The 15,170-nt window shown below is 36.8% G+C and overlaps 1 protein-coding gene across 1 annotated transcript; it reads left to right on the top strand.

Annotated features, from left to right (window-relative positions):
* The first annotated feature begins 2,502 nt into the window (after nt 1–2,502).
* On the top strand, nt 2,503–14,110 carry LOC141827824 (pseudouridine kinase). The gene is made up of 10 exons (XM_074715154.1): nt 2,503–2,906; nt 4,975–5,067; nt 5,162–5,293; nt 6,064–6,166; nt 6,243–6,290; nt 9,838–9,935; nt 10,035–10,149; nt 12,975–13,057; nt 13,146–13,680; nt 13,767–14,110. The coding sequence occupies exons 2-10, from the start codon at nt 4,984–4,986 to the stop codon at nt 13,811–13,813; spliced, it is 1,245 nt and encodes a 414-aa protein (XP_074571255.1). The 5' UTR covers nt 2,503–2,906; nt 4,975–4,983; the 3' UTR covers nt 13,814–14,110.
* The last annotated feature ends 1,060 nt before the right edge of the window (nt 14,111–15,170 follow it).

Genomic DNA, 15,170 nt, shown 5'->3' with positions numbered 1-15,170 from the left:
CATCCAAATACGCTGTAGATGGGGATCGAACCGCAGGTGCCTGGGTGACAACCTGGATGTCCTACCGCAGCACCATTGCCCCGGGGACCATACCCCCTCCTCTCTTGATAACACACATTGTAATTATTATGGGTGTTATGACCCAGCTCGAATATCAGTTTAAAGTCGAGACATGTCGGATAAAAAGTTAACTTTACCTTATATCCAGCCCATTCCGACTCAACCACTCACCCAACCCACTCAAGAGCTCCGCTCCCAGCTCGGCCACGCTCCAACTCGGTCAACCACGCAACCATGGCCCGAGCACAATACCAAGAGCATGAGCCCTAGCTTCTGATTCATTAAGAACGCTGCATTTATATTAAAGTCGAGCTCGGACTCTACTCGATTGTGCCCGGACTCCACTCGACTGTATCTAATCCTTGCTCATCCCGATTCAAGGTCAACTTCTCCATAGACTAGTCCTGTCATGCCCAACATCAGACCGATTCTCCTTCTTATCTTTAGTCAGTCAGTCAAATCACTGTCAAGAAGTTATGAATAATTATGTGACATGATCACCTACCTCTATTATCACAGTATGGTGCTGAATGATACGACTTCATGCTATTACGACAATGATGAGACATTTTCCATACGTTGATGAGATATATCTTCTATAAAATCTCGGTGCGTGGATATTCTCTTTAATTAACGACAAGATAAATCTTCATCATTCTTTCACCCTCGTTTATATAATCTCATATTTTTGCAGAAGTAGGTATGCATACATACTCTCTTCATCACGTTCCTTCAATTAAATTCTTCTTCTTCTTGTGACTGACTTGAACATTGGAGTAGTCGAGCCAAGACATCCCTGACCTTCCTTCTCACGATGTTAGTGCTTGCAAGCCCCGAAGCTCATCGTCTCTTTCCATCTCACGAAGTCAACTTCCGGTGCTGCGTGATTGATGACATGTCCGAGAGACATGTCCGAGAGACAATATCAACAGAAACAGTAACCCAATAGATCAAGAGATCAAATGATGTTTAGATGTTCGAACAAAAGCTTCCTTACAGTCCTTAACCCTAATCAATTCTCCCTTGTGCTTGTCTTTTTAGTGGATCTCCCTTTCTTCTGTTACCTTTTCCATCCAGTGTTGCTAAGGGTTCTGGTAGATGAAAAAGCAATTGTGGGCGCGTGTTGCATATAGATTGGTTTTTTTTTTCCCTCTCCGGCTCTTGTTATTCGTGTAATCATGACCATTAGATAAATCTGAAAAATATACGTGGGCCACTGAGCGGGAAAAGAACCCTGCTGTTTTACCATTACATTGCTTGTTTGATGGATATATAATTTAAGAATGACATATATGTCATTTGAGTTTTACTAGTGTGCATTTGGACGTGGTTTGAAATTTACTAGTGTGTGTTTGTATATGCCATATATATGGCCTATGGTCCAGTGGGGGGCTCAACTCTGGGACAGTGAGATTTTTGTCAACGCATGAGTGGGGACGGTTCGAGATCTGTCTACGTAACCAATCAATCGAATAAAGATATGGATTCCATCCCCAACTAACCTTTTAAATTTTGCCACAGTTGGTAACTGATGTTGTTCTAATAGATCATGACATGTGCGAAATATCTCATGAGACAGTCTTGAAAAAACCTTTGAGGTAAAGGTCATCATCTCTTTATTGCAATCCTGAACTAAATAAATTATCTTGTCGACTTATGAATTTGGCTGACTTAGTTCTACATGATCAATTTCACGATCATATGTGAAAAGTTAAATCGAGAAGCTGCAGTTGACCACGACAGAGGAGAGCATTGTCTCAACTTCGTCGAGATTCGAACTCTTATCCACTTTTATAACTCTGTTCTGTTATAACCAACTCAGTTATACCCCGAGGGTATTACTTGTTTCACTCTATCATACTATTTGGAGGTTCGATAATAATTTAAACATCATCGAAATCTCATCAAAATAATTCTTAAATTCTTTATTTCACAAAGCTTCGTCAGTCATATCGAAAGAGACAAATTTTTACAGCATTTGTGATAAATGCACCTCCTCCGCTCATTATGTAGGTGACTAATATTTAATGAGGTTGAATGTTAGACACTATTGAAAATCGAAAAGTCAAAGCACTTAGCTCATATTTCTTTTACTCCTTTGAAAAAATGTATCTTTCATCAATACATAATAACCTCATTAGTTCATTAATAATTAATTTAATCTCATCTCAAATTCTTCAGAATTTAAATTTAAAACGATCCTATTTTATATCGAAGGCCATTATATCTTAAAATATGATTACTAATAAATCATAAATATTTCAATAAAATTTTCCCTCCATTTTATAATTCACTGATTTTACGGCACTGTTTGCTTTATCGTTAATTATACTTTTATTTACTTAATAAATTATTTTTTTACGATAATTTACTTGCAAAATAAATAGGCCTTTTATAGTGTTCGAGTCACACGCACACCGCCCCTGCTTCCTTCCTTCCGGCCTTTCCCCACCGCGAGACCTCGACGAATCGGAGCCGAGCCCTTCCGCCGGAGAGAACGAGCTAGTCCACCCCTTGCGGGTGAGAAGAAGGGCGGACTGAGCCAGAAGCGTGCCGTCCTCCTTCTCGGGACGTCTTACCGCTCCCGTTGCGCGTTCCTCCCTCCCCCTGCACGAGCAGCGCTGCGAGATGCTGCCTCTCTTTCCCTGTGCGCCAACGGGATAGCAAAGAACTGCGTCCCCTCCGACCAGATCCGGGGAGAATGGCGCCCGGCCTGCAGTGCTCCTCCTTGAACATCGAATACTCGGCCTGCTATTCCTTTCTAGAGTGGCGGCGGCCTTCTCGACTGTGAGCAGCAACTTCTCCTTTGCGTCGGGTAGCGAACTATTAGTTCTTGTGCTGAGAAGGTAACCATTGAGGATTCGCATTTTTACTAGTGCGTCCAATATCGGTAGGATTTCGTTTGGGTAACAGTTGTAGAGGGTCAGCTCGCGGGATTTCAGCAGCGAAGGAAGGTTTTCGAAGAGAGTTCTTGTCGAGTATGATCCTTCGTTTGAGGTTGGATCCTCACCCCCTTACTAGTAGTACGTCTATCAAGTTAGAGGATCAACCAAGAGATGATTAGTCTATAGAAGGGACTGGGCTAAAAAAGGGTATGATTGTGTGTTGTAACTGTAGATGTTTCTCCCCCTAAATTGTGATCTACAACTTGATGGATTCACAGCCTTCTTTAATCGATTTGCAGTAGGGTGCGTGAGATGTATTTGTGAAACGTGAAGTGGTGATTGAGTGTTTTTACCCATTGGTATTAAAGAAGAAAGGAGAGATTTTGGCCAAACCTAAGAGATTGTGGATAAGTCATGAGCTGCATTGTTGCCCTTGTTTGTCCAAAAACCGTTGATGACATCAAGACGAGCTCAACCTTGGGATGGTAGATGGTCTAGTTGAAACTGAACTTGATGTAGGTTCTATTTACCTTTTTAGTTCATTTGCTTGGTGTTGCTTTATGTATACCTTGTATTCTTCGTGTTTATAGAATGCTTAGCTCATTTAGCATGCACATTGTTTATGTAATGAAGCATGCTTTGTGTTACTCTCTTGTATTGATGATACATGCTTAGGGTTCTGATCTTATATTGCTGATTATTTTATATTTTAGAGATTATTTATGTGGCTTGCTACTTTGTTGGACATGCTATGTGTGATATTCTTACCAAACATGTTGTAGAATACCAATTATACATGGTGCAGGATGTTAGTTAGAATATACCAAGATTGTTTACATGCATATTGGACATGTTTGACTGAGGGCTTTTAGCCTGAGTCCTATGGACATTATTTGGGGGCATGTGACGGTGGTTGCTAATACTTAACTGGGGATCACATGACTGTTGGGATATTATAGAGCATATGATGGTTAAGGCTGATGTCTAATTGGGAATTACATAACTTCATGTTATGGGTGTGTAACAAATAAAGCCGCTGATCCTTAATTGAGGACCATGCGACTTTGTTAATGTTGTGGGCATGTGATGATTAGGGTTGCTAATGCCTAGCTGGGGATCATGTTACCTTAATGGCACTTTGTGCTAAAAAGTCCCTTTGGGTTGATTGGGTTTCTCATCCATTTTCTTGTGTTGAATATGAGTCAGGTGCATGAGCATTGAGAGATAAGTGATACTTGTTAGGGATCCTGCATATGTATTAGAGGCTGATAGATTGATGCTATCATGGAGCATTTGCATTTACCTTTCTCACTTTGCACTTGTCTATCTATGTGCTTGACTTTTTGTTAGGATCTCCTAATCCAATGCCCTATATTTATATTATTGGGATTATAATTTTGCATGTGTTTTTAGATTTCCTACAATTTTCTGCTTGTTGCTATTCTGCAGTTTTTTTTTTTTTTTCATTTCTGAGAGATTGCTTATTATAGACTTGCTAGAATTATTTATCTCTCTATGGTATTGGAGATTTGTATTGCCTTGTACCGCTATGGTGCTTGTATGTAGGTTATCTATGCTTGCCCATGATGCTGCATGAGGACATTTAATGCGCATGGTCTAGTGTCTCTGTGGTATGATCTAATGGCCAACACACGACATGGTCTGCTAATAGAATTGTTCACAACCAAGAAGAGCTCATTGTTTTATCCATCATTATGGAGCAGAATTCCAGCATGTGTAGTTTAGTTTTCAATGGATATGGAGCATGCCTTCTTTGTTTGTGAAGGTCCATGAGCATGCCTTTTGTGTAGTAGACATATCTTAATTTTATTTGCCTGCTTACACTATTTCCCCTATTATATGTAAATTTTTTTTGAGATACTAGGAATACATAATATGATTGAACATATGGACTGAGACTTGATCATTATGTTCTGGAAACATTTTTAGCTCTGAAATTTACTAGACATTGTATGTATGGTTCTTCTCATTCTGGTCCATTGACCATTTGACCCACCAATTTGACCAGTAATCCAACATGGAGAGTGCTTTACACAGGAGATTGGATTCCCTTGTTCGCCATCTTGCCCCTCCTCAACCTCCCTCTCAAGATCTTACTCAGGTATGTAAATCATCTTAAAAACTTGTTCTTAATTTACCTCTAATGAATTTGGTCTGTGTTTCTCTGTTTGGTGTATGTTGTTTTCTTCATTCAGAATCCACTCAGTATGTCTGCATCAGCATCAGACTCTGTCAGTGCTTCTCCTGTCTTAATTGGTGGCATGGTTTTAGACATCCACGCCAAACCTTATAATGATCTTGCTCCTCGAACTACTAACCCTGGGGAGGTATTTTCCATTCAGATCCAGATTTGATGCTTGTGCTAATGGTTTGGCTCACGCTTGTTGGTATATATTTGATATTTATGCTAGAAAGCTTCTGGTTTGGGTAGGCTTGACTGTTTAATGCTGGATGCTCGCAGCTTGTTGCTTTGCTTTGATTGTAGTAAGTTTAGACTTCATTGGTCACATTGTAATTTGCATCGGAATCAACTCTACTGCAGTAGATCTCTGCATCTGTTCCAAACCCATGATTATAGAGCAGATTGAGCACCATTAGGTTTAAGTGAAATCACAAATCTACATTTTGATTTGGCGAATGCATTGGTTAATAGAAGAATATCATGGGTGTGCAATAATGAAGAATGATTTGGGACAATATGTAGCTGGGAATGGGCTAGTATATCTTTGACATGGAAAATTGCAGAGGAGCTGAGCTCAGGATTTGATTTTGTTGTGACTCATTGATGCTTCAACAAGTTTTTGTGTGAGGATTGATTTATTCATAGTTGAGGGATTGATTTAATAATTTGGGTCCTGACATGTTGCGTAGTTATCTGTCAAAGTCTTAGATACTGGTTGCCTACTCCAGATCTTGTACTGACATGCTGCCACAGCTAAAACACTAAGCTACATAAGATAAATAGTGCACTTAAGTTCTTGTTTTGTTTTATCTAACAAGAATTTGCTATTCGATTGACTGTGGTTCATCATTCTTATCAAAGTTGAAAAGATGCTTGGTTCTTAGGTTCTTCCTAATTTGTAGAAAGCCTATGTAGGTTCAGTATGTGAGTGGAGGAGTGGCAAGGAATATTGCTGAATGTATGTGTAAACTTGGAGCTAGACCTTTCATGATCAGTGTTGTTGGGCTTGACATGGCAGGTGAATGAATTTATTGTATTTTCAAAATTTACAGGATCCTTTTATTTACAACAATTTTGTTTATGTCCAATTAAAGGAGAGATGCTGCTCAGGTACTGGAAATCAGCTGGACTCGCTACAGAAGGTAACTAATGCATTTTTTAGTTCCAATTTTCATATCCAAATAAAGTATAGTACTTTTTTGAACTTACTATTTCAAAAAAAAAAAAAAAAAAATTTCCTCGAATAGCCTCATATGGCTTCATTTTTCTTTATTAGTTCACACAAATCTGAATTAGTTTGCTACATCAATATATTCAAATTCTTCGTTTCCTTCCTATTCTCAATTCTGGTTGCATTAAATATATCTTGCAATCCATATATTCAATTTTGATGCATTTATAGTTTGAAATTAATTTTCATAGGGCAGAACTTATTTTTCAATCTGAATTTGGTCGATGATTTTTATAATATTTTTTTGTATTAAAATTATTTTTATCCATTATGAATATTCATTTTTCTTTATTAGTTCACACAAATTTGAATTAGTTTGCTACATCAATATATTCAAATTCTTTGTTTCCTTCCTATTCTCAATTCTGGCTGCATTAAATATATCTTGCAATCAATATATTAAATTTTGATGCATTTATAGTTTGAAATTAATTTTCATAGGGCAGAACTTATTTTTCAATCTGAATTTGGTCGATGATTTTTATAATATTTTTTTGTATTAAAATTATTTTTATCCATTATGAATATTTTCTTTTGTTTATGATTTATTTTGTCATGCCATGGGTGAGCTCTTCTTAGCCACACACAATTCTACAGACACACTCTTATTTTGGCTATTGGACTAGGCTGTGGAAATGCTCGCAACATGTCTTAACACAATACTTCATAGATGATTCTCACACAAGCACAATAATAAGTACCACAAAGTGTAAAATAGTAAAACTCTATTGAAGTTTACAATAAGACATATTTAATAAATATAAAGTAAAAATAACAAAAGTGTAGCAAACCAATGAAAAGATAAAAGCGTCATGTCAAATTATAATCCCAATAGTAGTCATGTCTTAGATCAATAATAGCAGTAGTTCACCTAACAATTAGCCACAGTCGAACCTGGGGATTACAACAAGGTAATAATTGTGAACAACACTAGTAGGAGAGTCTCCCTGTTTGGGAGGAGGTGAGGGAAAGGGAGGGAAAGGTAAGGAAGGGGAAAAAAAAATTTTACCTCCGTTTGGGATGGGGTGAGATAAGGAGGGGAAGGGGAAAGAAGGGGAAGTTGTCCCCTCCCATGCCCATGAATAGGCACAATTTCTTACACCCCAAATTGGGGTGTAAGGAAGGGGAAGAAAAATATTAAAGGTATTTTCCAATTTTACCCTTCTAAATCTAAATCGATCTCTTGCCATCGTTTCTAAATCGAGGCGGCGGAAGCGCGGCACCGGCACGGGAACGGAGAGGACGACGAAATGCTGAACTTGGTCTCGAAGTGGAAGGAGCCAACGCCGAAGCCGGGGAGGAAGAGCACTGCAGGGGCGCCGACGTTGTGAGAGCCAGATCTCTCGTAGTGGACCGCGATGTTGGGTTTCCACTCCCAGAAGAAGCTGCTGATCGGAGACGAACTCGCGCTGCCATCGGCCTCCTCCGGCAAGCTTGGTATTAGGACCTTTGTTGCTCCCTCCGCTGAATTATAGGCCTTCCGCTGGAAAGCAAAGTAGGATTGGAGCGTTCGGAGCTAGTGACGCTACAGGGCCAGCACATGGAGGAATGGCTCAAGGACAGCAGCGACTCCATATTCTGATTTTCGTGGTTTCGGAAGGGGAAACAAAGTGGAAGGAGAAGGGGTTTCAGAAGCGCACCTCACCTGCTGATCAAAGTTCAACCTTTTGGTTCTTCTTCCTGCTCTGCTCTGTTCTGCTGCTTATTATCGCTGAGGAGGTGGGAAGAACTTGTTTTCTGCTGATTATTATCGCCGAGGAGGTGGGAAGAAATGGAGGTTATTTTTGACCTTCTATATATTTAATTTCTATTTCCTTTCCTTTCCTTCCACATAAACTTTTTTTTCTTCCCAAACAAGGTTACTTCTCTTCCCCTTCCTTCCCTTCCCCTCCCTTCCCTTCCCTTCCCCTTCCGTTAATGAACCTTCCCCCACCCCATCCAAACAGAGTATTAGAGAACGAAGAATAAAAAAATGATAATAAATAGAGAAAGGTGAATGCAACATCACCTCCTACCCAAGTTTATCTATCTTTATATAAGTTAAAACTCTCCATCGTGACTCTTTCTATTCACTTACATGAACAAACAAACACATGCTTAATGCATAAAGTTGGGTGGATTATCCAAATCAACTCAACAACCATCTCAGTGTAAAACCAAGATTCTATGATCTCTTGATAAAGCTTCACAACTTTAATAGTTGTAATTAGTAATGACCATGGGACCCACAGCAATCTTTGGTTAGGTAGCAACTAGCCATCAAAGATCTATAACATCTTCAAGACATGGTCCTAGATAAGGCATTAGCAAATATTATAACCTTCACACATCCCACTACCCCTCGGCCCTTGGCCACATGATCCTAGTGTGAGGCATAGGTAACCCTGACCATCACATGCCTGGTAATATTCTTGAAGTCACATGATACCCCAGTTAAACATTGATGACTTGAATTGTCATACGCTATAATCAAGCTAGAAGCGGTAAGTCAAAGATGCATAACATACTCCTTATACCCCAACCAATTGATTTGACCATGTATGACAACTCTTAAGACTCAGGCTACGACAATAATTAACCCTGGTGATACAACATTGGCACACTTTCATTTTGACTTGGATAATAATAACTAGTTCTATATAAAAGATAACTACCATGTCAACATGACCAAACCCGTATTGGTGGATTAGAGTATATCCCTCATCTTGGACTAGTTAATTAATTAATTAAATGAGTTTTCAACTGTTATTTTGATACATCAATACTAATCAATACATATAACAGTTTCAATAATCTATCATTTGATGCTCTAATTTAATCACAAACTATACCCAAACATATCATTAAAATCATATTGTGCTACTTTAAACTCTTACTTTGTGGATACGAATTTCCAAGATGTTCTTGTTTGAATCCTTATTTCCTATTCAATCATGTCTTTCAATGTAAAATAGGATATCGAAGAAGCTGATAACACGATGACTCAAGGTGTATCACACAAGCTTGTTTGCATACTTATTCATAATTACTCTATTGTTTTCCTCATCTCACCATTACCAATTCATGAATGCGATGACACTGGTATATAAGCATATGCAAGCACATTATAGTGTGTGTAATAGGCTGAATATTTGATAACACTATTTTAAATCTCAAGATGGCAATTTCTTTCATGTGAGCCCACAATCATGCTTAATAATAATAAAATTAGGTTTCTTTGCCTGTGATAACCTATTGTTTCATGCTTCAAGATAATTGGATATAAATAAAATTTAAATATGAAAGTATAACTTCCTAAATGCCACACTGATCTATCGCTACATTAATAAAGATCATATAACTTCCTAAATGCCACACTGATCTATCACTACATTAGTAAAGAACATTTTGTTACCTTCACATACGCGGTTATTGAATTTTATTGTACATGATTTTGTACTTACAATTTACTTGTATAGGTATCCTGCAGGAAAAGAGTATTGCAACTCCTGTTGTTACAAATTTATTTGATTCCTATGGAGAACTAGCAGCAGGTGTTGCAAGTGTTGATGCAGTGGTAAGATAATCTTGTTAGCAATGGTCCTCTGTGACACTGCTAAGAATGTTTAGCATACTGATCTGTATATCTAATTCCACATCTAATTGCATCTTGCAGGAAAAGTTCCTGACTCCATTTTTTGTGCAGCAATTTCAGAGCTATATATGCTCTGCACCAGTATTGCTTCTTGATGCAAACTTGCATCCACAATCACTTGAATTTGCCTGCCAAAGTACGTATATCACTTCGGATTCTTTTTGACATTTTTTGATGCAGTGAAGTATTTAAGTAGTTCACATAGGAAATAAATTGTTTGATGTCTGATAATATTTTTAGGCATACTCATGGGAGTGTGTGTGTGTGGGGGGGGGGGCAGTGCTGCCTGTGGAAGGTGGCAAATGCTGAAGGAGAGGGAAGGCTGCCATTGCTTGTTGGTGACTCAGTTTGCACAGCTTCATTGGAAGTGAGTTGCTGATGTTAGGCAGGGAGAAAGAAGAGGAGTGGGGGTTGGGTATGGGTTAGAGTGAGGAGAGAAAAGGGGTATAAATAAGCTAAGGGAACTCACAACCCAGCTATATGCAACAAAACCTGATTGCATCAGCCCAACTCACACTAAGATTTTGTTCAGTCTTAAACTAGCCAAAATGAGTTCAAATCAAGCCTGATTTGAACCTGCATGATCCTAATCACCTTGCCAACCGAATGAACTCTAAGCAATCTTAATTAGACCTCAACTCAATTGAGCTCTTAAAAGCCAAAATGTTGGATCCAAAATTAAAAATTAATTTGTGATTTTTACAAATTAATTAGAATAGAAATACGGTATATAACAAAACAAATACAAACAATGGATTGGAGTCACTGGACACAAACAAAGAAACAAGAAGTGATGACCCTATGTTCCCTTCATTTTTGCCCTGCCTTGATGAGGGCACCTAGCTTGAGGAGCTACACTACATACCAAATGAAAGTCTTTCTAACAGTTTTAGAAGGGAAGGGAATCATTGATTTGATCAACGAGCTGTGTGGGAAATACGAGATCTAGGCAAGTTGCTACATGTTTTCCCCTTGCCTTTGAACAATAGAGAAGAACTACCTTTCTGTCTTAGATTAGATAGGTTCACCTCTCAATATGTCTGAAGGATTGATTTCATTTTATATGAGAATTTGCTATCTCATAGCACCACCAAAACACATTCTATGATGAATGAGTGGAAAGACCTTTTATAGAAGTTCCTTGTTTGATTGATTCACCCAAAGTGTTCATGCTGCTAGACAACAAAAGGGTGCTATTACAACTCAAGAACATGACCAAACATAATACGCTGACTTACCAACTCTATTTTAAATTTGCTTCTCTTGTTGATGCCGGACGGGATAGCAATTATCCTGCGGACAATATTGATTCCGTTGATCGACTGGGAATGTTGAAAATAAATTTTCTAAAACCTGTTAATTCGGAAGAATACTAGGAGATAGGGAAATAAACGGCACTGCCGAAAATATTATTAAACATCAACTAACAAGATGTTTATGTAAATCCAAAATCCTAACTTGTACAGAAAGGAAAGAAATCCTAACTTGTACAGAAAAGAAAATTTCTTAACAAACTCAAAATCTTAAAAATTCTAAATAGACTTAAAATCCTCAAATATAAAAAAATGAAAATTTCTAAAACTACTCTAATATCAAAAACCTTGAAAATTACTAAAAATAAAAATTATCAAAAATAGTAATAAAAAATCTTCGGATCCTCCTGCATCAGTTGTTCATTTTAGAGGTTTTAGAGGCATTCAACTTTGAAGATGCCTTGAATACGTTTGTTGTTCTACTTTGTTTTTTGGAAACTAGCTCTTCTAAGAGCAACCTTTCTCTTATATTTGATGCTATGTCTGAGAATCTAAGATCAAAGTTGCCTTTTTGACTTATCTCTTGCCTTGTTAGTGGATAAGTGACATGACACAACAAAACAGAAAACAAATTCTGGCATTATCATTTGAGCCGATGAATGTGGGATTGATGGATAGAAAGAAATGAAATAGCTTTTCGGATCTTGCCAGGCTAAGAGTTGAAGGATAAGACTGCGTATAATAGACCCAATGTGATCTGACCTTTTCTATTGTAGCAGCTATGCTATAGCTACTACAATGCTGTAATAGCTAATACAACACTGTTGTATCGTTATAGCAACAATTTTGATGAAGTTTAAGTAATTTTGGCCAAGTTAATAAATAATATTTTGATATAATAGTGTTCTATCTATAGTAATTTTGATTAAAATGAAATTGTCAAATTTTCATATTGTAGCACTAACTTCGTAGCTACTATAACAATGCTAGAATAATGGATATTTTTGGTACAAAACACATGGTGGGGTCTCCTTTTGATTTTTTTTTTTTTTTTTGAAAAGGAGCCCCTATTGACGATTTGCATAATTTGAGGCACCCTTTTGATTTTTGCCCCCTCAAAAATCCATAACACTATGGTACAACTGATGGTATTTTATAAATCAAGTGTTGAATATCGGAAGCAAAGAACAAAAAAAAAAAATAGTTTTGAGCATTACTAGAAATAAACTGATTAGATAAAAAAATATTTGTACCTGTCATCGATTTGTTGGGAATCAGCTTATTGTTATCCACAGAGACAATTTGTTGTTCTGTTTTATTATATTAAGTCTCATTGTAAAGGTGGCTTGAGATTTTGGATTCTAGGCTGCCTTCTGCCACCTTGTTTTTATACTTAATTGAATGCTTGCAAAACTAATTTTACAACCATCATCTAATTGCATAATTGTTTTTTTAGGCAGTGCCTGTCCACCCGTTCTGTGTAGTTTGTATTTGAGTCGTCTCTATCTCTTACAATTTGAGTCATTAAATTATAGACTAAGATTAATTTTGTACTTTTTAAGTAATGGGAAGTGGGAACCATGTTCTTGTAGTTATCGTTCTTAAATTCACAAAACACATGGACTATATGCTATATTTCAGGAAATGGATTTAAGCCTCCGTATATATATTTACTGTCTACTGCATAATCTTTTCTTGCTTCTTGCAGTAGCAGCAGGAGCTGGGGTACCAGTTTGGTTTGAGCCGGTGTCAGTTAAAAAATCTACAAGAATCTCAAGCATTGTGAAACATGTGAGTAGTATAATCAAGTCAACATTTTCTTTATGATGAGATTTATTCTAGTATACCCTGCCGATTCTATTCAGCTTTACCTTCGCAGATAACTTATGCTTCTCCTAATGAAATCGAGCTTATCGCAATGGCAAATTCTTTACTGCCTGAAAAAGAATTCAAATTTCATCTGGATCCTAATGGAAGCAACACGCACTCGCTGGAATCCTTATTTCAAATGCTGAAGCCTGCAATTTCTTTTGTGCTTTGCAAAGGCATCAAATGTCTTGTTGTAACGCTTGGTCAAGCTGGTGTTTTCCTTTGTTTTAGAGAATGGCCGCAAAGTAAAATCCAAGACCTGAAGAGCAGCAAATTGGCCAGCCTTAGCCTTGGCAGGATGCCGCATGCGATTGTGAATGAAGGCGAGCTGGGAGTGGAATTTCATGCCTACCATTTCCCCGCACTCAATGCATCCGTAGCGAACCCCACTGGAGCAGGTGACTGCTTGGTTGCTGGAGTCATTGCATCAATCTGCTCTGGTTTGGATCTAATGCCAAGCGTAGCCATTGGCATCGCTGTCGCAAAAGCCGCAGTCGAGAGCAAAGCAAACGTCCCAGCTGAATTTAATATGAAAAATCTAGCAGGTTTACAGTTAACTTCCAAGGACTTAACTTGACATAGGTCTGCATACAGGTGACTAACAATTTGATATTGTTTTCCAATTTTGCAGGTGAAGCCGAGTCTATTCTATCCGGTGTCAAACATCTACCAGTTTGAATAAAAATTCTTAATTTACAAGTTGAATCGGCGCATCATTGTGCTGCTGTTCTTCATCGCGCAAGCTCAAATGAGGTTTTTTGCCTCCCTTTTCTTTGGAATATTGTTGAACTTCTTCGAAGGTTTTTTAAACCGAAGGGATTGTATATTCTTCACAATTTTGAAGTTCTACTTCATTCAACTGTCTCAGCTGAATGTAGAATGTATTTAAATTCCAAAATTACAAACTCTACATGTGCCATTTTTAGAGTTTGAGATTTGATAAACTGTTAGAAATTATCATTCTTCCAAAATAAAGTGCAGTATGTTTTTTATACCTGCCAAATTAGCATGCTTAATATCCTCTATTCTTACGTAGGCTATTTTTTTTTTAAATGCTTCAATAAATATGAGTATTTGAGAGAATGGCTCAAAAGCCTGAAATTTATAAACGGAAAATGATACTTAGATGAAAAATTCAACATGAATGATGAATTTTGCATGTCAGTGGGATCACTTACAATTTTGTATGCTAATTTCCCTTTATAAACTGTGTAATACTCATTAAGGTTTATGTTTACAAGGTAATTTATCAATTTAGATTTTGAAGAGATTATAATTCTATTATGAACCAAAAAATTATAAAACATATTTATATTTTTTTATAAAAAATTCTAAAAAGGTGAGATACAAAAAATAACCAGATAAAACCATATTTAAAAATAATTATAAATAATAATAATTTTTTTATCAAGATCATATTAGAATGGAATTTATATTCAATTTTAATTAGGACCATGTAAATTAAATTAAAAATTTGTCTCTAAATTATTAATATTGTTAAGTAACTTAGGACTTTTTAAATATTCGGAATGTTTTGATCATCTTTAACTTTTAAGGGCATATTAAAAAAAAAAGGGAGTAAACATTAGGGTGAAATGACATTTTCTCTCTCTCAAAATTCGTTGCATCACTAGTATGAGCAAAAATTCGATTAAATCGATCAAACTGAACCAAATTTTTAATTCGGTTCGGTTATTTCAGAAGTTCGATTTTTTTAAAAAAATCAGTTAATTCGGTTCGGTTTAGGTTTTAAAATTTCTTATTCGGTTAAACCGAATTAATCGAATTAATTAAATTAAAAAAATAATTTATAAATTTTAAGTAAATAAATATATAAATTTCTAATTTATTAGTAAAAATTTTATAATATTTAAAAAAATTCGGTTTATTCGGTTAATTCGATCGAAAACCGAATTAATCGATAAAATTTTGGTTCGATTTGTTCAATTTTTATTGGGAAATTTGGTCGGTTCGGTTGGTTCGAAAAAAATCAGTTTATTCGATTTTCGATTAATTCAATACGATTCGATTTTAA

The sequence above is a fragment of the Curcuma longa genome, chromosome 4 (assembly GCF_044706935.1).
Source record: "Curcuma longa cultivar G26 ecotype Majalengka, Jawa Barat chromosome 4, ITB_CL_G26_1.1, whole genome shotgun sequence".
NCBI classification, from domain to species: domain Eukaryota; kingdom Viridiplantae; phylum Streptophyta; class Magnoliopsida; order Zingiberales; family Zingiberaceae; genus Curcuma; species Curcuma longa.
The sequence above is the reverse complement of the archived record's forward strand: the minus strand, read 5'-3'. Positions and strand labels throughout refer to the sequence as shown.

Coding starts and splice junctions, on each gene's coding strand:
- LOC141827824 (XM_074715154.1), top strand. CDS start 4,984: ATGGAGAGTGCTTTACACAGGAGATTGGATTCCCTTGTTCGCCATCTT. Junction 9,936..10,034: donor TTGCAAGTGTTGATGCAGTG/GTAAGATAATCT, acceptor TGCATCTTGCAG/GAAAAGTTCCTGACTCCATT. Junction 10,150..12,974: donor ACTTGAATTTGCCTGCCAAA/GTACGTATATCA, acceptor TGCTTCTTGCAG/TAGCAGCAGGAGCTGGGGTA.